Source organism: Pteropus alecto, unplaced genomic scaffold (assembly GCF_000325575.1).
Source record: "Pteropus alecto unplaced genomic scaffold, ASM32557v1 scaffold101, whole genome shotgun sequence".
Taxonomy (NCBI): domain Eukaryota; kingdom Metazoa; phylum Chordata; class Mammalia; order Chiroptera; family Pteropodidae; genus Pteropus; species Pteropus alecto.
Genome location: NW_006432945.1, coordinates 8,381,600 through 8,405,175, shown reverse-complemented (window position 1 = coordinate 8,405,175; position 23,576 = coordinate 8,381,600). Strand labels below are relative to the sequence as shown.

Below are 23,576 nucleotides of genomic sequence, written 5' to 3'. Positions count from 1 at the left end.
GAGTCTCCCCACATTTTTGGCTCTCACAGTGACTTGCGTAGGTGGAGGTCTTTGGAGGACGCAAAGCGAGGGGATAACTTTCTGAATTGGCGCAAGGCGAAGGAGAGAAGAAAAGATGTTTTTTCCTTCTTGTTATGCTGTTACCACCAAGGGCACATTCCATGTTGCTGTGCTATACCAGCCTCTATACTGATGCCGTTTCATTGTGTTCGTGTTGATGGTGATCGCGTTGCCTTTAAAGATGATGTTCCTTTTTAAAGTAGGAATAAAATGGAAAGGGGATGGAAGAGTCGCAAACAGGGCATGCTTACACCTGGGTGACTTGTAGCTGCTGTGTGGGAACAGGCATGCAAGAATCGTACCCTCCAGTCACATGCTGCCGGACTTGTGCTGGGATCTTCAGGGACTGAAACTGTTGGGGGTCCTGCTCTGTTCAGGACTGAAGCGTTCTCATACAGAAAGAAGCCCCTTTGGGCTACCATCTTGTTTCTTCTGAAGGAATCACACACGAAATTTACCATATGAGTATATGTAAAAGACAACCCCAAATATTCAGCTATTTCTCATTTTCCCTTTAAGAAGATTTTAAGTAACACAAAAATTAGAATTGTTTTTCACATTTTTACATCTTATGGAACCATGTATTCTAATTCTTTACATATATCGTCGATATCAGGGATTGTTAAAGTCGCTCTTTAGCCATCAGCGGTTTTTCAGATCACACTATTTACATTCATTTCCATGAATAAATTGTTTGTAATACAGTGCTTTTAAAATTTGATTGAGATGACTATCATGGAAATTTTGTCTTAAGCCATATATATCGATTTATATAACAATAGTATCTATTTTACCATTTCTTCTTTTGTGACATTCATAATATAATCACTTTCCTGCCTAATAAAGTGTCCTTTAAAAAGCTTATTATTTATAATAGTCATCACTTTTAATTTTAAAGCCATACCTTCCAGAGTTAATTACATAAATCTGTGTTAATTTCTTTGCTTTTTAAAAAACAAAACATAACAAAACCTTCTGTTTGTTCCATATAAGCTTCCAAAACGTATATTTTTAATTCGAGGTCATTTCAAACTAATTCGATGTCCCCATAGTAATTTGTGGTCTAAAATGAAGTCACTGGGAAGCTTCGTAACAACTAGAATACAAAGCAGTTCTCTCTTTTCTGAAAGGGTAATCTAAGGGAGAACTTCTTTTAATTTTTCCAGGCATATGTGGTTTTCAGAACCAGTCTTTGTCTTTATATGTACACATATTCATTTAAGTTCTCTGTGGGTTTCTTACAAGGCTCCTTTTTAAAAATTCTGTCATCCAGAGTAATAGTAGCAGGCATTTTACTCAATTTATACAGCGAAACATTAGGAGAAGCACTGCAAGAAAATGCAGTTGAGCGTGTGTATATTATATCGGTCTATTGTGTCCAAAACACCTACTGTATTTTATTCAGAAGAAGAAATCTAGTCCATGGCCATGCTACCCAGAACAAGCCCGATCCTGTCTGATCTCGGAAGCTAAGCAGGGTCGGGCCTGGTTAGTACTTGGATGGGAGACCACCTAGGAAGACCAGATACTGTAGGCTTAAAAAATAAGGGATTGTAAGCTGACAAGGTCCTTGCAGTCTGTGAGGTCAACCAAGGATTGATCGCCTTGCCTAAAAAAAATAAAAATAAATTAAAAAAAAGAAGAAATCTAAATTTTTCCATAACTGCTTTTTAAAAGTTTATGAAATACCCCTTTGGGATCAGTCTGCCCTGTTTATGCCTTTGCCGAAACTTAGCTCATCCTGCTCTGTGTTGCACGCTGATTTACGGTTGCATAGATTGTAAACTTCTTGAGGGCAGAGAACGCATTCGCCCGTGTGTACGCCATTCCTTTAGGCATTCAGCATGCGCTTAGAAACTAAGAGAGTCGGTGCCGATAGCAGACGTCATAAACATGCTTTATTAATTCTAAACGTGTGTAGAAAACCGGTGGAAACTGGTTTACCCTCGTGCTGTCCTTTTGGTCTTGTTTTTACCACTTAGCCCTTTTTTCTCCGTTCTCATATGCCCTTCATTTTCAATAGTACTAATTTTTTTTTTGAGGTCCTCACTGGACACTTAAGAACTGGAGTGTTCGACCCTTAGCATGGGTCCACTTAGTCAGTTTTTTTTTTTTAGGAGAGCTCTAAAAAGGGTTGGAAACAGCACGAAGTGTAAACGGGCAAATTAAATGTAATGCCTGGATCTATTTAAAAATGTATAGACCAGGCCTGTTTTATGCTTTATGCATTCGTGTGATGTGATGGCCTTGCAGTTATCTTCCTGTGGAAAGAAGGAAAACAGGGAGAGGAATCTAGAGAAGGCTTCCTTGACTTACCGGGGCGGAATCACTACAGTAATGTGCTGCATGGCTGGTGGCAATTCTAATCCGCCTACGTGCACAAGTCAATGGGGTCTTTGTTCCAGACTTGTGGAAGGACGCCTGAGCCAGGCAGTGGTGGGAGTTCCGTTTAGTTCCACTGTTTTGTGGATTGGGCTCATTTTCAAAGGGATCCAGACATTTACTTTTTTCAAGTGAGAGAAGCAAGAGCAGAAAATCCATTCTTTCTTGCTACTGAAGAACTTATTCTAAAATGTTATGTGTCATTTGTCCCTTGTGGTTAGATGTGGACAGAGACGTTTGATTATATTTGTTTAGAACTGCTTCCTCTTTTGTAGACATAGAAACCAAAAGTTATCTTTTTCTCATTCAAAGATAAGACAACTGTTTGAGAATCTTGTGCTCAGTCATTAGAAAAGTTTTAACCTTGAAAATGGAACTGTTAATTTGTTACCCTTTGCGGATGATTTTGTATGAGCTTACCCTGCAGCTGGGAATGTAGGACTTGACCAGGCACAGAATATGGGCAAAAGCCTCCTATAGGTTCAGAAAATTATTTAAGTCTTTACAGAACTGAAGTTAATTGGAAACGAGCTGATATTTCATGTCTCTGATGTCATTTGTCAGAGACATGAAATGAAATCAGCTCATGTGGCATTTTAGCGTTTCTCAGGAATGTTAACCATCGGTATTGAAAAGATTTGGTGAGGGAGGTATCCTTAGAAACGTCACTGACACACAAGGTTGTAGAATCAAGTCTTTTCGATCTGGACGTTAAAGTTCATCTTGTCAAAACTATTTTACAGATGAGAAAATAGACGTGTGGTTGCTCCTTACTCCCTAGTTTAGTACTTCTCTCACTTTGCATTTTAATCATTTGTAGCTTCCCTTATATATCACATGGGATCCCAGTAGGGCAGGGATCAAGTCTTATTTCATTCTTGTATCTTCAGGTACCCAGCCTGCCTGGCATGCAGTAAGTTTTAGCCTATTTTTGCGAAATGAGTGAATGAGTGAATGAATGAACCAAACGACAAACCAGACTTACCTCGGTCACTCTCTTTCTCTTATTTGGTTGCTGCTTATTTTACAAGCCAAACTCTTCTCTCCCTTTAAAAGGCAACAACAAAAATGTACCAAAAAGTAAAGGGATAGCAGGTGACAAGGCAAGAGTCCTGGTCCTCAAAAGCTTATTTCTCTCTCTCTCTCTCTCTCTCTCTCTCTCTCTCCTCTCTCTCTCTCTCTCTCTCTCTCTCTCTCTCTCTCTCTCTCTCTCTCTCGTGTGTGTGTGTGTTTGGGGCACGGGTGGGTGGGAATATAAACAAAACGTGCCAAAAAATAAAAGTGAGACAGTTCCATGTACTGATAATCCAAAAGTGCCATGAACATGAGACATGGAGAACCGAGTTCCTCCATATCCAAGTGTTTTTCTTTAGTAGAAATCTCCCCCCAGCCCTGGGCATCAGTCCATCAACCCCACAGAGAGGAAATCCTCGCTTCTCCCCTGGAGGCTTGTTCATGCGCATGGTAGAAGGAGTTCTTCTGGAACCAGAGCTGCTAAAAAGAAGAATTAGTTCGGCAGGGTTCATAGCTTCTGGCCCTCTTAAGGGATGCCATGTTGATGAATGGGATTTTTGCCTTTTAGCTTTTGGAAGAGTTTTTTTTTTTTTTAAGTTTTTCTTTGATCTCGTTAAAGGCTGCCACATGCAAAGGCTCTTTTTTATATTGCTCTGTTTTTAAAATAATTGGAAGAAGGTCTTGAAAGGCATCATCTTAAACTTTATGGCAAAATCCAGAAAACATCGTTTTATGTTAGAATTTTGACCTGTTGTGTGTAGTAGAGAAGTCAGCCTGCAGCAAACAGGTGTCTGTGGAGCACCTGTTTTGTGCTGAGGGCAGTGCCCAAGAGACTGAAGTCGTGTTTTCCAAATTATGAGTTACAACTTCCTAATGTCATAAAATTAAAGTAGTGAGCTGCGACTAACATTTTCTAACAAATGGAATGGAATGGAACGGAATGGAATATCCTAATGCATGATATTATTGCATTATTTTATCAAACTTGAGTTTCAGTGTGTCTGTGTGGGGGGAGGTTACAGTGTAAAGTACCTCTTTTACTGTGTGTCGTGGTCAGAAAAGCTTGAAAAATAGTATTGTAGAGAATACCCAAAAGTATAGCTAGATTTCTTGCTTTGAATAAGTTAAACTCTTGTAGGGGAAAAGGAACTTACGCAAAGGAGTAAATACTCAAGTATGGAATTGTGGTTTGGATAGTGGGTGCTGTGTGTTCCGAAAAGTAAGATGACAATACAGGTTGGAAGTGTCCTAGAGACAGTGGACTAAACCTGGAAAGATAGGTAGGGTTTGCAAGGAGCGAAGGCTAGAGAATGACTGAGAAGTGGGAAATGGTAAATGGATAAAAAAAAGATGGCAAGACTGGATTAGGGGTTTCAAGTTTAAGCTGGAGAGTTTGAGATCTGATTTGGAGGTATAAAATGAAGCACAGTTGCTCAGCCTTATGAAAGCCTTGCAATAACACGCCTAGGGAGTTTGCACCAGATCAGGTAACCTGCACAGGTTCACGCGCTGGGGAGTGATACGATGCAGGGTGGGTTTATAGACTATTTTCCAACTCCTTCCTAACTCGTCTCTAGTCGTGGAGCTCTTAAGGGAATTTCTTCTAGGTGGGTGTTGGATACCGAGTCTCTGGCATCAGATCAAAGAGAGCTAGGAAGGACTTTGGCAGCTCTCCAGAACGTAAATAGAAAGGTAGAGCCGGTCCCATGGCGGTGCCTGGGAAACACTCCCGTGGATGAGAACTATAGCTCTGTCTGTTTGAAATATGGTGAAGGATGGATTTGAAGAAAATTTCTTCTGATATCGCCGCTGAATGTTTGCTCTCAATGTAGAAGGGAAAGCAGATAAGAAAGGTTCCTGGTTTTGAAGTACTGGAAATCTGACCGACCTACCTGAAGCACGCTATGTAAATCATTTGTCATGATCTTCTCCTTGCCCGCAGCATCCCCGCAGTGGAGATGGTATATACATTATTTATAAAACAACTTCGAGAGCGATCACAAGTTTCTCCTCCCTGAAAATGAACATTGAAATTCTTTACTACTTTCCAATTTTTTTTTTTTTTTTTTTCCTGCTTGGGGGAACTCGACCACTTTACTTATTTCCTGAAGAGAAATTTAAAGTTTCTGCAATTATAATGAACATTAAAGGGAAGGTGATTTAACTAGAAAAAGTGCCTTTAAACATGCCTATTTAGTTAGAAAAAGTATATTTAAACACAACTATTAAACCTTTAACATTAAATGCACCGGGAATTTTGATTGACTTCTGGTTGGAAGTTTTGATTCTGCGGTGTAGCAGATTATTAAATGTTCTAAATAAAGGCTATGCTGGAGGATATTCAGTGTTTAATCTGAGTCATTAGGAAAAATAAGCAAACGCTTCCATCTAGCAATGCAAGATTGCTTACAGATAACCTAGGGAGGTTGAATACATCTTAGATGGTTTGGTGGGGTTTCTAGTTTAATCAGCAATGCAATAGCAAGTCCGAGAATAGCCCATGGGAGACAAAGGGATGCGAGGAACACAAACCTTGGTTTCTAGAAGTCTGTGTAGAGCGTGCATTTTCATCCCTGTGCAAAGAGGGTGGATGAATGAAAAATGAAAACGGGGCTATATTCATAGATACTCATCTGCTCACAGTCAGTCACTTGTGGAGAGAGCGCCAGTTGGCAGAGAATTTTCATGATGTGAGCTGTCCATCCGCTCAGAAGGGCAGAAGCACAAGGATGCCTGTGTGAAGGACTGAATTCCTTCCTACCCAGAGGGCACGGGGGTAGGTTCTCGTGCGGATCTGAGTGAGATTTGCTCGCGTTTTCCACTTTGTATGCAGTCTTCAACATGTCATTTTTTCTGTTATCCCAGCTGCAATCGATGTTTGACTTCGTTAATTGGTTTCCTCCTTTCGCTGCTTTGATTGCTAATTAAGAATCCACTCGAGGTGGGTCTGAGAGGGGACGCCCCTGGGAGGAAGAAACTTGACTGCTTCATTTTTGTGGGCTTATAAGAGCTAACGGTTATTATCGCAGATTGGATTTTGGAAATGAATTAACTTTCCATCTCCTCACCTTTTACCTGCCAGTCTTTTTGCCTATTCATTTGCCAGGGGAAAAAAAAAGTGTGTGTGTGTGTGTGTGTGTGTGTGTGTTTCCTGTGAAATAATAAAACAAGTAATTCTAAATATCAAAGGTATTTGAATTGTTATTGATATAAAATTTCTGAATAGACTTCCTCCCTCTTCTGTATTTTTCGTGACAATATTTTTTTGAAAAATTCAGATTTCCTTGGACCGAATTTTAAAACAGTATGCCCTGCAGAAAAGAGGGTAGAAGGGGTTTTAGTAGAAATCTTTGTTTTCATATTCTTTGGTTTCTTAGATCCGGATCAGCAAACCCTTCCCATGACGGACCACACAACCCAGTAAATATTTTAAGCCATGCAGCCTCTGTCACAGCTTCTCATCTCTGCCCTTATAGGCAGAGAGCTGCCATAGACAAAATGCAGGTGAATGGGCGTAGCCTTGTTCCAGTAAAACTTTATTTACAAAAATAGGCAGTGGGCTAGATGTGGTGCGCAGGCCGCAGTTTGCCATCCATAGTTAACAGTGTGTCCTAAGGCTTGAGTCTGGAAGGAGATCGGATCTAATACGAAAAAAGTTTGTCCAATAAATCACATGTGGATGTCATGAGAGAATTAAAAATCCAGAATATTAAATCTGGATTTTTAGTGTCCTTGTAATTTTTCCATCAATCTCAATATCCCTGTTCCCTCCCCACCCCTTCCTCCTCTCCCTCTCGCTAATATCATTATGAATGTCTGGTACTTTGCTCTCAAGCCTATATGTATATTTTAAAGACATACCTGAAATTTCTGCTCTGAAAAGTAAATATGCCTACATTGGTCTTTAACCAACAGAATGTAACACCCTCCCCGAAAATGCCAGCACTACCAACACAGACTGGGATTAAACAAGTCTAGGCTTCTAGACAAGGGAGAAAAAGTGTTTTCTTATCTTTTTGAGTGTACTGAAGCAGAAGTTAACTCTTTGCTTCCAGATTTGTTCCTTGCCATTGAGAGTTGCTGTTGGTCCTGTATCATTTTATTAAGTATTAGTAATTTTGGGGAAGAAGAAGGAAGGACAGGACAGGCGGGTGAGGAACCTGGTTTGGAGGAACTCTCGCCCAGCGTCTGCCTGCAAAGAATAGCCCTGTGAGACCCCCAGCAGTAGCTGGCTTTTCTCAAAATCAAACATGTAGTTCTAATTTGCCTCGAAAAATAGCGCCTTGAGGATACAAGTTGGATGACAAAGGAAATTGGCATGGAGAAAAGTGGTGGGCCAGTCTAAAACCCAGTCACCCGAGGCCTGGTCACATATGGCGTGAGCAGCCCCTGTAGGGTGTAACATCCGTACGTGAGAACCACCGTGATGCTGGTTCACGTCTCAGGCCCACACAGTTAACATTTGCCACAAATTTCACCTTGAAATACAAGACATGTGAAAGTCAGAGTCACCGCTCACGAGTCCCTAAGTTCATTCTGCAGTGCAGCCCCGAAGTCAGAAGCCTTTTCCTACCTCCGTCTTTAAAGAGAGAGAACCAGGATGAAGAAGAGTCTACAGTAGGCCAGTATTTCTCAAATGTACATAAACATCACCTAGGGGGCTTTGAAAAATGCAGATTTGGGGAACTCAGCCAGAACCTACCAAAATGGAACTTCAGGGGATGAGGCGCAGCAATTTGCATGTTTTCACAAGCTCTCTTGGTGATTCTAACTGCTGGTACTTTATCGCGGGCTGGATTATGGGAACCACTGTAGCAGCAAAGTCTAGAGCTGGGCTGGCTCTGCTGGGGAGGTTCCAGAGCGAGTTTTGAACTGTTTGGGTAGCAGAAGACTCCTTTTAATCTAGATACGGTGACCATGTTAATTCCATTATTGCTGTTAATTTCATTATTTTCTTCTTTCTTGAAGGAGGTCTTTGAGAAGGCTTTCTCGCAGAACTCACTGTGGACCAAAGTGGGTCTCTTTTTACTCACTCTAATTTGTCTCCACCACCAGAGGAGAACCTTACTGTTCAGTGTAAATTTAGCTGCTGCACTGGATCGTCTCCATCCACATAGCACACGCCGTATTCCCACCTTTAAAAGCATTTTCTCCTTCAACCTCTCTTCCCCCCTCCATCTACCATCTCATTTCTTTACAGCAAAATTATTTGGAGAATCGTCTTTGTTAGCTGTCTCCACCCTCTGCACGCTGCCCCCCACCTCCACACATTCTCTGGCTTCCTTCCCTGCCATTCTTCCAAGCCACGTGTCGTCAAGGTCAGCAGTAACCTCCAGGTTGTTGAACCCAGTGGCCCCGCTCAGTCTTCATCTTTCTCAGCCTTTCAGGAGTTTTTGACTCAGGTGATCATCCTCTTCTTGGAAAAAGTTTTTAAAACTTTTATTCCACTGATTCTCTTTCTGCCTCCGTGGCTTCTCCTCTTGAGTCTCCTTTGCTGAGTCCTCCCCGTCTTCTCCATGTCTAAAAGTTGGAATATCGCAAGACCCAGCTCTGGAACCGTCGTCTGTCTGCGTGCGTTCCCTGGGCGTTTCCGTCTGGTTCCACAGCTTCCAGGTCTGTTTGAAAGCCGACGACGTCCAGATTGCTCTCTCCTGCGTGGACTGCTCCCTGAAATCTACACTTGTATGTCTTAACTGCCTACTTGACATCTCCACTCAGATGTTTTATGAGCATCTCAAACTTAAAATATCCGGAATGGAACTCCGAATTTCCTTTCACTCCATGCCCACTCCCGTTCCTCCCATGTTCTTTGCCATCTTGGTAAACGGCACTTTCTTCTTTCTCAGTGCTTATGGCACAGCTTACACCTCGCATCTAATCCATCAGGAAAGCTGGTCTGCTCTACCCTGAAAACATGGCCGGAATCTGATTACTGCTCATGCTTCCACCCTGGACCACGCTACCATTACCTCGCGCCTGGATGGTTGCAAACAAAACAGAACAAAACAAAACAAACCCCGACCGGCCTTCTTGTCTTTGTAGTGTAGTCCCCTCTATAACCTTTTTGTCAATAAGGCAGCCAGAGTGATCCTTTTCAAATACTAGTCAGATCACGTTAATCCCTGTACAGAATCCTCCGGTGGGTTTTCGTCTCATTCAGAGTAGAAGCCAGTCCTATAATGGCCTACGAGGTGCGTGTGATGGGCACCGCCTCCTCCCCTCCACTTCTCTGACCCCCATCTCCTATACATCCCTCCTCATTCCCTCTTACTCAGCCTCACTGGCCGCTCCATGTCCCTGGAACTTGCCAGAGTGCTCCTGCCTTAGGGTGCTTGCATGTGTCCTTCTGGAATGCTCTTCCCCCAGATGTGTTTCCCTTCTTCAGTGTTCTCCTCAAATGCCACATCATCCACATCGGTGAGGTCGTGCTGATGACACTGTATTAAATGGCACTCCTCCCATTTCTATCCTCACTTTGTTCTTCGCCACATCATTTATCATCTGACACACAAAATTTTGGTTTTTATTTTTGCTTTTCATCCCTTACTCACCTCTCCCGACTGTACCCTGAGCCCTGCAGAGTTGGGCTTGTCTGTCTGATCCTCTGCTGTAGCCCCAGTGCCTAAAACGATGACAGAGTGGGTGCTCAATAAATACTTGTTGAATGAGTGGAAAAAGTGAGACTTGGAATTCACAAGACCAGTTATGGCTGTTAACCTTGACCTAATGGGTGGCTGTGGTAAGGAATAGAGCAATTGTGAAAACTGGGAAAGATGTGTTAGTATTTAAGATATTTTCTGGTATTTGTAGTTTTTCCTTTTTTGGAAGACAAAAATATATATATATATATATGATCTAGGGAAATAAGGGACCAAGTCTATTGGGAATTAAACTGGTGAGTAAAAGGCATTCTAGCAAAATGAAAAGTGGAGTATTCTGAATAGCTTATCGTGGCGGACTTTCACTTGAATTTACTTAGCGAATAGTTGTTTAATAAATAAAAGCACACTATTGGTCAGCTGTGACTTTGTATATGTGGGGGGTATTAGAGTTGATCTTATTCTATTATTGCATCATTATGACTATATTAGAATGTATTTATTTTCCAGTCAGATTTTCTTACTACTTCATATTCCTTATTCTTCAGTTACGGATGAAAGTCAATGTATATAGCCAGTTCTCAATAGTGTGTGGGATCACAGAAGAAATGGCTTCCCATAAAATTATGGTCTTTTTCCTTTTCATGGCTTAACAATTACACATTTTTAAAATGTGGGTTTTACTTATGTAGCTTACATGTCATTGCCTCTATTTCTTTATTTCCTTAGCATTATAATTAACTTCTTTGCTTTCTTTATGCGACTCCATTAAATCCCACAAGTCAGTCCGTTCCCTGTAGTTAGAATTCTTGTTTAGAGCTGGGATGAGTGGGAGTAAATGCTGGCTTCATTCCTTTAGCTCAGCTCAAGGATTTCAGGCATGCTGGTGACCTACTAGCCTGAATTAGGGCTGGTATTGAGTCTCGTAAGCATGGAGTTCGTGTTAATATGGCGTATGCCCCGTCCTTGGCTTAGAATTTCACTTGGGAATCTTGTCTCTTCTGGCAAAGATTTCAAATAAAATGACAAAGATAGACAAATTAGGATCAATTTATTGTATCTTTCGATAATGGAAACTATCTAGCCTCTAACAGTAATTCGCACCTATTTGAAATTACCCTCCAAGTGTGTTGGGTTAGGAGTTCTGATTCTCTCTGTTCACACGAAGGCTCTCTGACGGTCTCATATTTAATTAGCGTGTTAAGCCAAATCAGTTTGGACCCTTCAGTTTATTGAAGAGTATGTGGCATTTTGGGATATTGCAGTTGGGCAGTGCAAGCAGAAAGATTTTATTTTTGGAGGATTGCTGCACGAGGTTAGTGCCATGGCCTTATTCAGCAATAGTACCAAGTGGTAGTTTTGGGGATAATAGGGAGAGAGTAAGAACTGTCTTATTTAGCTTAATTTCAGTGCTTCATAGAAACAGCTAGTTTCCCTAAGAGATTATGAGTTTATCTTCCCCAGATCACGCAGATGTATTTCAAAACTTTCGTTTTCCTCTTAGCTACATTGTTAGAGCCATACCATTATTTTTATAAATAGCCTGTGTTGTTGAATTTTATTGGCTTTAAAAAAAGATTCGAAATGGTTATCTCTACTTCTTCCCTTTTAATCTACTTGCTCTGTTATATTTTGGGTGACAGCTTGGAATCAAAACTCTCCATATTCTAGTACTACTCCTCCTGGCGTGTCTTTCTGTCATGAGAGTGACGTATGTGTGCTGGGAAGAGCTTATTGCCTACACTCGGGAGATTTGAACCATCGAAGCCCTTTGTTTATTCATTGGAAAGGAGCGCCTTCTCACACTGTAAACTCCATTGCCTTCATTTTAGTAAATTCAGTGAAAAATTGGCTATTTTTAATTGCATTTATTTGTATAAAAATCGATTATTTTAGACAACGCTGGAAAGGTTCCTTTTTCTTACTCATAAGCTGTGCTGATTTAGATGTACTTCCTATGGGATTGTCCCCTTGCACTGTAGGCATCTAGCTGATTGACAAGAGAGAGGCCATGATAAAGGAGAACTGAAATTTAAGGGAAAGGACCAGGGTAATAGGTTTTCAAAACTAGTCTATTTTAAAGATGAGTTTTAGGCAATAGCAACTAGCCTTTTAACAGGCATTTTTTTCAGCAGTCGGAGTGACTCCATGTACCCAGACCATCTCCACACACTCTGCTTGTGCTCAGCCATTCCTCTTCCTGCTTCCTGGTCACCCGGCTGTGTCTCCTTGAGGATCCCACATTCAGCATTAACTTGGCCCTGGGTCATCTTGCTTGGCGAGGCCGTATTTGTTCAGTCTGTCTGCCCCAGTGGAACAGTAACAGCTGGTACGCAGCTGTACACTTTGTCCTGGGAACTCTTATTTCAGCCAGCAGTTACACTAACAAAATTGAAAACGTTTTCAAATAGTTGCTTTCCGTGACTACTGTTTGCGTTAACTGTTTGGAGGATCCCGTTTAGTAGCCTAAACATCTATCATCTCTACTGGACTCGATGTGCTACAACCGTATTAAAGCTTTACGTTCCTAAGATCAAGCCTGACTGCAGGACAACCATCATTTTCTGATTCTAAGGAGTTAGCACATAAGAACAAGGGCGAATCGATGACTCCTAATTTGATTCTTAAGAATGAACTCGTTTTCTTCATCTTAATTCAGGCCACGGAAGGGCATTTTGAAGTTTTGACAAAATTCTGTGTGGCCATTGTCGTTCATTACCTCATTGTAAAGAAGGCTGTTTTACAAGAAGCTCATGGAATTCTTCTGAGCTGCGCAAAACAGAGAAGCATTTATGTTCCCCAGCAGTCAGTACTTGAATCCAATTCTAAGACAGGAAGGGTTTCTTCCTTACTCAGAGCGATTAGAAATACTTCACCGCGTAGGAGGCTTAAGCGGAATTCCTTGGCTTGGCCCCCTGTGAACAAAGGCTGGATTCTCCTTGCTCAGGTGCCCACCCCCCCTCACCCCCGGTCCCTTCGCTCATTCCCTCGGCCAGCGTGGACTGTAGGATTCAAAGCAGGAAGTCTTAGTTGATTTTGTGTGCTTCCTTCTCAACATCTGCACTTGAATCTTTTTGTTTATGGACGAAATGTGGCAGGGGGAGCGGGAGGGGCAGTAGAACCTTCGGAAGCTAAATACTTCCCTGAGGGTGTGTGTCTCTCTCAGGATATGGTTAGTCTTCACGGGCATGAATGTGAGTTGAGGGATGGAGGATGTTCTAGTTGTATAGTTGCTGGAATACTTTCCAAATGTGTACTTAACTGATTTTCTCAATTGTTCGCTTGGCCTCTCTTCCTTAAAGTCATTCGTTCTGTCTACTTTTGCAGTGTCCCTCAGTGTGAAGACAGTATAGTAGCTGTCATTGGACTGGACATCGGGAGACCTCGTCCCGTTTTCTGTTCACCTGTCATTTAATTCGATCTTTGTTCTTTGCCAGCTGTGAAATGAATAGGACGAACAGACAGAAGGTAGAGCAGACAGAAGGGAGGGCGGTATGCCGAGAGGGAGGGAGAGGGAGAGAGAGCGTGAGCGTGAGCCGTCGAATGGAATGAAAACCAGGTCCTTGGTTTCTCAGTTCTTGATTATCTGTGGTTGAAGGTGGTTCCAGACAGCAGAGGTAACTCAAGCCTTGACTCTTGCACTCCATTTTCTCTATTTGCCTCCTCATTTCTTCAGGTTAGATTCCAAATTCCTTGACGTAACACCAGTCCCCTTATCTTATTGATCTTCCCGTAAAGGGGGTGCTGAGTGCTGCTGTGGGAAAGTCACACCCGCACGAAGATGTCCACACGAGGCCAGGACCTCCACCCGCTTCCCAGCAGCCCTGTCTGCCCAGCAGGCCTTCTGCTTCGCTGGTCCGCTTTCTCTGCTCGTCTCTACGGTGGCTCTGATGAAGTTTCTATACTTCAAGGAGTCCGCACCCAACACTCCCCAGTGGCCTTGCCCCGCAAACCCTTAGCAGGTACCATGGATTTTCACTGCACAGAAATAACACAGTCATCAGCTGGAGCTCTTTCAACCTTAAAACCTACAAAGCCGTTTGCGTTTGCAGCCAGGTCGACAGCGAGATGCCTGTGTCCTCTCGCGTGGGCCCGGTCCTTTCACCAGCACTGACTCGCATTCCTGTTTCCCAGCCTGGTTTTCCCTCTGCCGACGGGAGCACAGCAGCGTGTCATGCAAACGCTTATCTCCCCTCTAAAACACTCAAAGGAGAAGAGTCTTCTCTTGGCCCTGTATTCTCTCCAGCTCTCATCTTCTCTTTCTCCTTCCCTTTAGCCAGATGTCGTAACAGGTGGACTGGACTCGCGTCTGCTTTCCCACCTCCTCTCAGCCATTCGTGCTCAGTTTCCACCCATCGTCATCCCGGCCCGTGGGGCAGCTCTCGCCAATGTCCTTTGTGGCTCGAGGCCAACGGACACTTTTTAGTCATTGTCTTACTCTCTATCCATCTAACGCAGGCGTCTCTCATGGGCCTTCAGAACACTCACATCCAGCTCCCTACTCGGTGTTTCCCCTTGTCTAGGTGACCCGCAGATGCGTCAGAACTGGCGTGTCCAAAATCGCGGTCATCTCCCTGTGCTGCCCTCCACCCCCGCCTCCAGTCCCGCCTCACCTCCTCTGTTCTCTGTTTCAGCCGGTGGGACTAGTCACCATTTGGTTGTTTTTTTTTTTTTTAAACTAGGAAACTAAGTATTATTTTTAATCCTTCTATCTTATGGAATAAGTAAAAGAAGATTGGACAATGAAACAGAAAGTCAGCAGGGTAAAAGTAGGCTTTTCAGGAATGGCTTCTGTTCCCCATCACCCTCCATCAGTTACCAAGTTACTCTTAACTGTCTGCTCCCTACACCTCAGGTCCACTCATTTCTCTCCATTCCAGCTGGCCCTCCTTCTTAGTTTAGCCACTGTCATCTCTCCAGGATTTCTTCCACATCCTAACTGTTTCCTCCACCTTTGGTCCTGCCCCTTCTAACCTAATCTCCACACAGTGGTCAGAGTGATCTTTCTAAAAATCAAATCAGCTCGCGTATCTCCTGATCTGAATTCTTCAGTGGCTTGCCGCCGTCCTTAAATCGCAATGGCTTTTTATCGCGGCTTCAGGCCTGGGCGCTCTGCTTCCTGTCAGCTCATCTCTAGCCTCTTCTTCCCCCAGTGTTCATGTCTGTCCTCTGGGCTTTCATACATGCTGTGTCATCTGCCCTGTGTGCTTAGCTAGTTCCTCTGCATTTCTCAGGTCTTGGATTTAGGTGGCACTTCCCCTAGAAAACGTTTCTTGACCTCACAAATCTGGATTAGATGACTTTTCTCCGTACTCCCAAAGCAGCATGCATGTCCCCTGTCACATGGAATGGCGGTCGTCTGTAGCCACTGCTGGACTGCCAGCGGCTCTGAGGGCAGTGCGCGTGGCCGTCTTGTGGTGTGGAGCATGTGCTCCTCGACTCTGCAGACTTCCTCCTCCAACTGTGGCTTTAGGTTAGGATGAGAAGGACAGCTCCGAAAAGGAGGCTTGGTGAGGGAAGGCTAGCGCCAGCGAAAGAGGCTGCTTCAAAGTTTAATGCTAGCAAAGTCACGGCCAGCAGTGAGAGTGACCACATACCCTCGTTTCTTTCAGAGTGTGGCTTTGTGGTGCAGATGTTGGCCTCAAACACAGGATACCCTGATCCATTTTACCTTCTCTCCTTTGATCCTATCTCCTGCAGGTTGGATTGCTAAAGAACAATGAGATGTCAAAAATTTAGAGAGAGTAGAAAAGCAAGGGTAATCTATAATCTGGAGATAGTGAGTAAGCCTTTGAGCATCCCAAGCCACCTACTCAGTAAAACTAAATTGTTTTAGCATTCTGGAATGTCTTAGATAATCTCTGGAATGCCATAGATACTGTATTATAATCTCACCCTCATTCAAATGTGATATCTTGACATTTTTGACATAGTAAAGAGATACAGGTTTAAATTTGCATTCTTTTAACAGGAGGCTTGTAAACTATATTTCCATGACCTTTGACTAGGCGAAATGTTGCAGTGCACCCTGGGTAGAGGATCCAGGCTTGTATAATGCCCTTCGGCAACTGTACCAGGTAGTTCCTGGTTCAGGTAGGCCCTCGTGCATGAGTATATCCAAGATCCTGGTTCAGGAATTCTCTTCTAAACCCTATTGTAATACTTTACATTTGTCTAGAGTTTTACACTTAATCAAATATATGCAAGGTCTTTGTCTGACCTTCTAACAACTCTTTGAAGTAGGTGGCTCGGGATTATCATCCTCATTTTTACAGAGGGGAAAATGAGGGAGCAGAAATCACACAGCTAGTAATCGAAGGAGCCAGGACCTGAGCTCGGTCTCGGCATGCCGCAAGCTTTGTGTTCCAGACTGTACATGTGTGTGTTTCGTGTATATAGGAGACAGTTAATCAAGCTTCTCTTTTAAGATCTGGACTCTTTGACGGAATAGAGTCAAATATGGCTCATCATATCAGTGTTACGGTGGATAAGACTGGAGGGAAGGACAGAGCCTGGACGTCTAGCTTCCATGGGCTTTCTGCTCTTCCTCTCTCCTCCCCCACCACATCCTCGCTGCAGTTGAACCCCCGCCCCCCACGCTCGTAGTCCCAGATCCACAGCAGGACGACAGCACGCCTCCCGCACAGAGGCAGAGGTGCTGTCTTGCACTGAGTGCAGGGGAGGCGAAGGACTCAGGCAGCTAGAGAGAGAGCTGAGGAGATGAGATCCCAGGCGTCACGTGAGCTCACTCCTCCTCCCCCCGCCGGGTTGAGGGGTACGAGGAAGTGAGGGAATGGCAGAAGTAAGTCTCTCCCTAACGCTTCCAAGAGTGCAGGATTTCCTCTTCTGTGGGCTTTGGAGGAGAGGGTTAGGATGGTTCTTCCTGTGGAGTCAATTCACTTGGGGAGAAAAGAGTGTAAGCTCCTTGATGCAAGGACACTTATGTCTAACATATCCTGTCCCCCAAAGTCTATATATAGCAGAGGACTGAGCCAATACTTGTTGACCAAATGGTGATCTTCACTGCAGCATAGAGGTAGCAAAGATATGGTCAGAGATAGAAAGACTCAATTTATGAACGAGCGGTGATGAAAAACAGGTGCACGTTATCTCTTACCCACCTGAAGCCACACTGGCCGGCAGCCAAGCTGCCCACTTCCAGACGGTGCTCTGGCAGCTGCAGGGAGCTGCCTGACCCATGGACTCTTCTTCCAGAGGTTCCGCAGTCCCCTGCCTCCTGTCTTTGGCTGCCCTTCCCCGACCAGAGTTCGCCTCTCACATATTCTCTTTTGAAGATGTTCAAACACAATGTCTCTAAACGGCCTTTCTCCTTTTTTCTCTTCTGTGTCTTTGTTCGGGGCTTTGTTCGGAATTTTTTTCCTGCTCTGGTCTCTGCCCCATATCTCAATCACTGTCCTTTCTCAAATTTATCTTTCTTAACCTGGTAGATAAGTTGCATATTAGTGCCAATAATATTCTTCCTGCATCAAGAAGTAATATTACAGTTAATAAAGGGTGAGCTTTTTAAAATTCAGAAGTGCCCAGAAGACCCATTTAGAAAGTCAACAAACATTCTTTGTTATCTTTTAATTAATTTGCTGAAGCCCCAGCATTAGGAATAAATGCGCTTTTTAATTTGATTTTATTTTCGTTTAATAGCATACGTCCAGTACTAATATATGACACTTTTTCATGGCAGGCAAAATTTCAGCGATGTGCATCTTAAACAGGCTTTTATGAGCTGACTGTGAACTGCATATAACTTGCCGTTTCTATGGGGAAATGTGCACTGTTTCCAGGTTTAGGAGAGCCTGTTGGATGTGGCCGGCGTGTTGTGTGTTCTGGAACTTTCTTAGTCTGGTGTGCACAGGGTGGTCTGTATCTTCTTTCTTTACCAAGTTCCAAAGCAAACTGGGGATAGAGAGGATTTCTTTGCTTCGTACACATGACTTGAGAACTTCGATATGTCTCTCCCCCAGGAAAAGCCTTCGACATCACATACGTGCGCCTCAAGTTCCACACCAGCCGGCCAGAGAGCTTCGCCATTTACAAGCGCACGCGGGAAGATGGGCGCTGGGCCCCTTACCAGTACTACAGCGGCTCCTGCGAGAACACCTACTCGAAGGCAAACCGCGGCTTCATCAGGACAGGAGAGGACGAGCAGCAGGCCTTGTGCACAGATGAATTCAGTGACATTTCCCCTCTCACCGGGGGCAACGTGGCCTTTTCGACCCTAGAAGGAAGACCCAGCGCCTACAACTTCGACAACAGCCCTGTGCTGCAGGTAGGCCGCCCGCCAGAGGCTGGCTTTGGAGCCAGCGGGGTTTTCTCCATCCAGGATGCGGGAAGTGGTGTGATGGGGGCCGCAGTCCCGCTTCTGCCGTGAGGGCTCGAGGGAGTAGAATCTGCTCCAGCAAGACGGACAGTGTACTTTATTCTGCTCCCCTGCGTCCTCTGAGTGGGGGAAGGAAAGCAGTTTGCTCCCGTTGCCCAGTCGATGTTTGTTCTTAGGTTCTCAGGCACTTGCAGATGTATCCTGGGATATGTAAACTGTACAGATTCTTTTAAAAGTCGGACAATTTTAACTTCAGTGTGTGTACTTGAGATGGAAACATTTTGCTTCTGTCTTTTGGAAGAGAGGATTTGAACTAATCTTGTCTCCTTTCTTACCTCTTCTTTGATTGGACAAAACAAAAAATATTTTATTACCAAGATGGAACAATCAAAGTAAGATAGTTAAGAATGCCACCTTCCTTCATTATGATGGGGATTTTGGTTGGGTTTATCTGGCACCATTGCCAATCAGTATGAAAACTCCTCATCACCTAAAAGCACTGGTGTTTGTGACAGGATAGAAATTTAGGTACACCTGGTATAGCGCTTAAGCATTGTGATAGAAACGTCTTCCTATTTAACAATAGAAGGAATTAAAGATTTCCTTTTTCTCGTGAATTCCGCGTGCGTATTTCTTACACACCATAATAGGGAATCTTTCTGTATTGCTTAGATTTCTGTGAATTTTTCTTACGTTGTGTCTGTTTGATGATGCAGAGACTGGTGAGTCTCATGCCATGCTTGGCCCATTAACACAGAATTAGGGATGATTCTGCCCTGTGGCCAACGCTAACATCTAAATGAGGGCAGCCTGTATTAATTGAGACAAGAAATGCTGGATGTGGGTTTGCAAAGGCTACGTACATTTTATGAAACACTATTATGGCTTCTCAGTAGGGAATCCCATCCCTTTCGGAGGGTCTTTGATGCTTTCGTGTCTTCTCGTTCTTTCTCTCTGCAATTGATGATGTTTGAGACTCTTTCTCTAATTTGGTGTAAGGTTTTGGACAGTGGCAATAGCGGAGAATATATTCCTCTGTGAGGCTAGTTCTTCCCTTTCACTGTATCTCTGTCGGTCGCTGGGAATTTATAAATCTTGATCTTGGTAAACTCTGAGGTTACAGCAAGCAAGAAATGGGTTTGCAAAAGCCTTTCAGAAAGTGGTTCTTGCATTGGCAGTAAGAGGTGTTCCCAACGAACAGCAGGAAGAATGGCTGACGTCGAGAGATGAAAAAGCGAGAGGCTGAATGCCTAGGAGAGAAGCGATCTACAAATACCCTTTAAGTGGACCAGCCAGAAAACACTTGCTCACTTTGTTTCTCCCCACACAAATTACTGCGTTTTACTGTCCTGGAGAGGCAGCAGTATCGTCAGTAGGAAAAAGCAGTTACGTGAAGCGGCTGTGGGTTTTCTGGCACCTTCGCTAACTGTATGCCTCGTCAGCCTGTCTGGAAGCAGTTCCCCCAGCTATAGGAATTCTGATGTTTGCCACTGTTTATTCCACAGGAACTCGTGAGACTAAATGTGGTAAAAATGCTCTGGGCACATGCAGTAGATTTGGTTAGCTGGTGTTATTACGCAGAAATGTTAATCATGTGTCTCTGGATGTAAGAGCTCTGGCTCTGATATCCAGTTGCCAAGGGGGTTCACGGATTTGACTTTTAGCTGATCTGAAAATGAGGGCAGAAGCAGTTGGCCTCTCTCCTCATTGCTCCCTCTGCCTCTGTGGCGTGCCAGACAGGGAGAGGAAACTCTTCCCGGTTTTGTTGCATATGACTGTTACTAAGCACGTATTGGTTTAGAATAACGATTAGCGTTTATTGTAGCACTTTACTAGAATGTGCCACAACGTGACAAACATTGTGCTAAGCCCTTTAGATCTATTAGATACATTAACTCAGCTCTTATTATTCCCCATTTACAGATGGGGAATCAGAGGCCCAGGAAGGATGAAATAACTTGCCCTAAGTCACTGCTTTCAGGGGCAGAACTGGCATTCAAAACATAGACAGTCTTGCTCGAGAGTCTGCTCTTTTTAAGGCGCCCATTATGGAAAAAAAAAATTGGCTTAGATTCAGCCCTTGAGAAGCTTTGATTCAGAAGACCCGTGATAAAGGTGAAGGCTGTACAAGATATATTAAACATTAAACACAAAGCTATGTTTAGCTACTTACGTTGCAGACAACTGAAAGGTCCCTAACATCACGGCCATGCGTGGGAGTTGTTCTTGGACTTCCAGGTTTGGACGTGGTGAGGTCATCATCTTTTCTCCCTTCTAATTACACGTGGAGGCTTCATGGAGATTCGCTTCTCTGGGCTCCCTGTGCTGTGCTTTGTGCCAGGTGTCCGGCATGGTGTCCGCAGAGGTTCCTCGTCAGGGGAATGTCTCCCCGTCTCATGTGGTGTCTTCCAAAAACACAGACGCCCTTGCTCGTTACGTCTCTGTAGGTGATTCTGAGATGCGGTCCCAGGAGAGGGCTTACAGTGGAAATGGTACCTTCAGGTGGTTATATGTAATTTACCACTCCAAACTTAAAAGTTTTAGACAACCATGATGTTGTTATTTCTCATGGTTCTGTGTAACCCTGGGCTCACCCACGGGCAGGTGAGCTGGGAGCTGGGTCTCTCTCTCCCTGTGGTCTTAGACCCTCCAGGAGGCTAGGTTAGGCTTTTTCACGTGACGGTGGAAGTATTCCGATAGGGTAAGTACCAGCGCACAAATGCTTATCCATCCTCTGCTCGTGTCACGTTTGCTCATGTCCCCTCACCCAGCCCAGGATCCGCGTGGGAAGGGAATTCACAGGGTGTGGACGCTGGCAGACAGCATTCGTTGTCGTCATCATCGTAACAGTCTACCACAGACGTAAACAGCTGCCTAAGATTAGCTCAGTGAAAGGGCATTTGTTATAAGTGCTTAGGTTTCCTAAAGCCTAGGGGAAACCCATACAGCCTTCATTCCTATCCTCTGCCGTGATGGTGCACCTACCAAGCGACTCGTAGTGGTTTCTTCAAATCCGGTCATTTGCTCAGTGAATGTTATTTGAGCGCCTGCTCGAACCTAAGCACTAGGTAAACTGCAGTGAACAAGACGAACAATGCCTGCCTTCGTTGGGCTTACAATCCCGTGGTGATGGTGGCAAAAACGGACGATATGAATAAAATAGGGAAGGGAAATTGGGAGTTGGGGGGAGGGTAGCGATTAATTGGGGCGGCCAGGGAAGGCCTCACAGAGAAGCGAAATTGTGGGAAGGCTCAAGACAAGGACCGACACGGCTTGGTTCAGGCCAGTGTAATAATTTATTACTTACACTTGCGTGTCTCTCCCAGGTCTGTCAGTAGTGGACTGGGTTTTGGAAGGAGAGAGAGATGGTACAAAACAGGAGGAGGTAGTGATATTTAGCACAGGTGTGGTGATACCTGAGCTCTATGCTGGTGTCTCTGACTGGATTTGGGGTGTGGATACAGGGTGGAGAGAAGGGACATGTGTACTGAATGCCTAATGTATGTTAGGCGTTTAAAAGTATGTTTCATTTAAGACTCTCAGTAGCCTTGTGAAGAAACTAGCATTATTCCTGCTTTGGGGGACTCCGAGTGGTAAAGTAACAATTTAGATCAAAGAAAGGAAGAGTCAGGAAAGAGAAAAACATTAGGAAATTAAAGGAGCCATTGGGTACTGTAATAGATTTAATGCTGGAAGGACATGCGTTAAATGACGCATTAACTGTTGAGAAAATTTTGTCTCATTTATGTCTCTCCTCTTCAGCCCCATTACTCGACTTTTCTGTTTTGTTTTTGTTTTCTGACAGGAATGGGTAACTGCCACTGACATCAGAGTAACTCTCAATCGCCTGAACACTTTTGGGGACGAAGTGTTTAATGACCCCAAAGTTCTGAAGTCCTATTATTATGCAATCTCCGATTTCGCTGTGGGTGGTAGGTAAGTAAACTGTTAAAAACTTTAAAAGCGATTGGAGCTCTGGTTTAGAAACGAATGTAGCAACTTGTTTACAACTATATTAATAATGTTGTTAGACCTCATTATCCTAGAAACAAAGTAATTAGGTTTTCTTAACAATTAGTGAATTCTTGCTAAGCATTTAAGTGCAAAGCTGTATAGTAGGCATGATGAAACTACTGAGTGCAGTGTAAGGCTGACGTTCACCTGCTGGGAAGAACCTGACCTCTTAGGATCCTACAAATGAATAAGGCAGGCAGTGTGTGAATATGTGAAAAATTAAATACTAGTACAGTGTCATGTTTTACGTAAAAAGATGCCATTTGTCAGAGAACGCCACAGAACTGTCAGGCTAGAGAAGCAGATAGGCTCTAATCTGAGCCTTGGAGAAGGGGCAGAATTTCGATGAGTGGAGAGGATGTCTGGGTCCAGTGCAGGAGGGTGGGCTTGTGATGTGATGTAAACCTACATGATCCAAGGAAAACCTCTTACACGAATTTGTATGTTGCAAACCAGAGAGAAGTTTGGTAGCCAGTGACCTTAGACAGCAGAAAGAATCTTGGACTTCCCCCACCTTGTATGAGACCATGAGGTCTGACGAGCAGAAACATTATTTTTGTATACAGTGTGCCTGGTATGGGAAAGTTGACAGAAACGGTAACCAATGAGAAATCATGAACATCTTTGGAGTAGGGCTATGATATCAAAACAGTGGGTTAGAAGGGCTAGTTGTGAGCGAGGTGAAAATAGAGTGTGCTCTAGCGAATTTAGAATCCTGTTAATGGTGTTGTATGGTGTAGGTGTTAGGTGACACATACCTGGCATGAGGGCGGTGACAGCAGAGTGGAAAGGAACATTTAGATGTGTCTGATTATGAAGGTTGGACTATTGGGATTTAGTCAAAGAGGATTTTCAGGTCTAATGATCAGGAGAATGGTGGTACCATTGAAGTAAGTGGGGAAGATGAGATGATTTGGGGAGATGATGAGTTTAGTTGGAGACATGTAAAAATTTTAGGTCACGGAGGACATCTAAATTTGTGCAGCAGTCAAGGAGCTTGGGAAAAGCCTGAGAGCTGGAGATATAAATTTGTGACTCATCCTGGTTACTCTGGAGATCAGAGGTCCCCAACCCCTGGGCCGCAGACCAGTTCTGGCCCATGGCCTGTTAGGAACTGGATGGCACAGCAGGAGGTGAGCGGAGGGCGAGCCAGCCAAGCTTCATCTGTATCT

The 23,576-nt window shown here is 43.9% G+C and overlaps 1 protein-coding gene and 1 pseudogene across 1 annotated transcript in view; both read left to right on the top strand.

Annotated features, from left to right (window-relative positions):
• The window catches only part of LAMC1 (laminin subunit gamma 1), a 104,233-nt gene that overhangs the window by 45,163 nt on the left and 35,494 nt on the right, over positions 1-23,576 (top strand). The window contains exons 2-3 of the mRNA XM_015586246.1: positions 18,035-18,339; positions 22,196-22,326. Coding sequence (XP_015441732.1) covers positions 18,035-18,339; positions 22,196-22,326 — 436 coding nt within the window. The remainder of the gene's footprint in view (positions 1-18,034; positions 18,340-22,195; positions 22,327-23,576) is intronic.
• Positions 1,479-1,597, top strand: LOC112476482 (annotated as a pseudogene).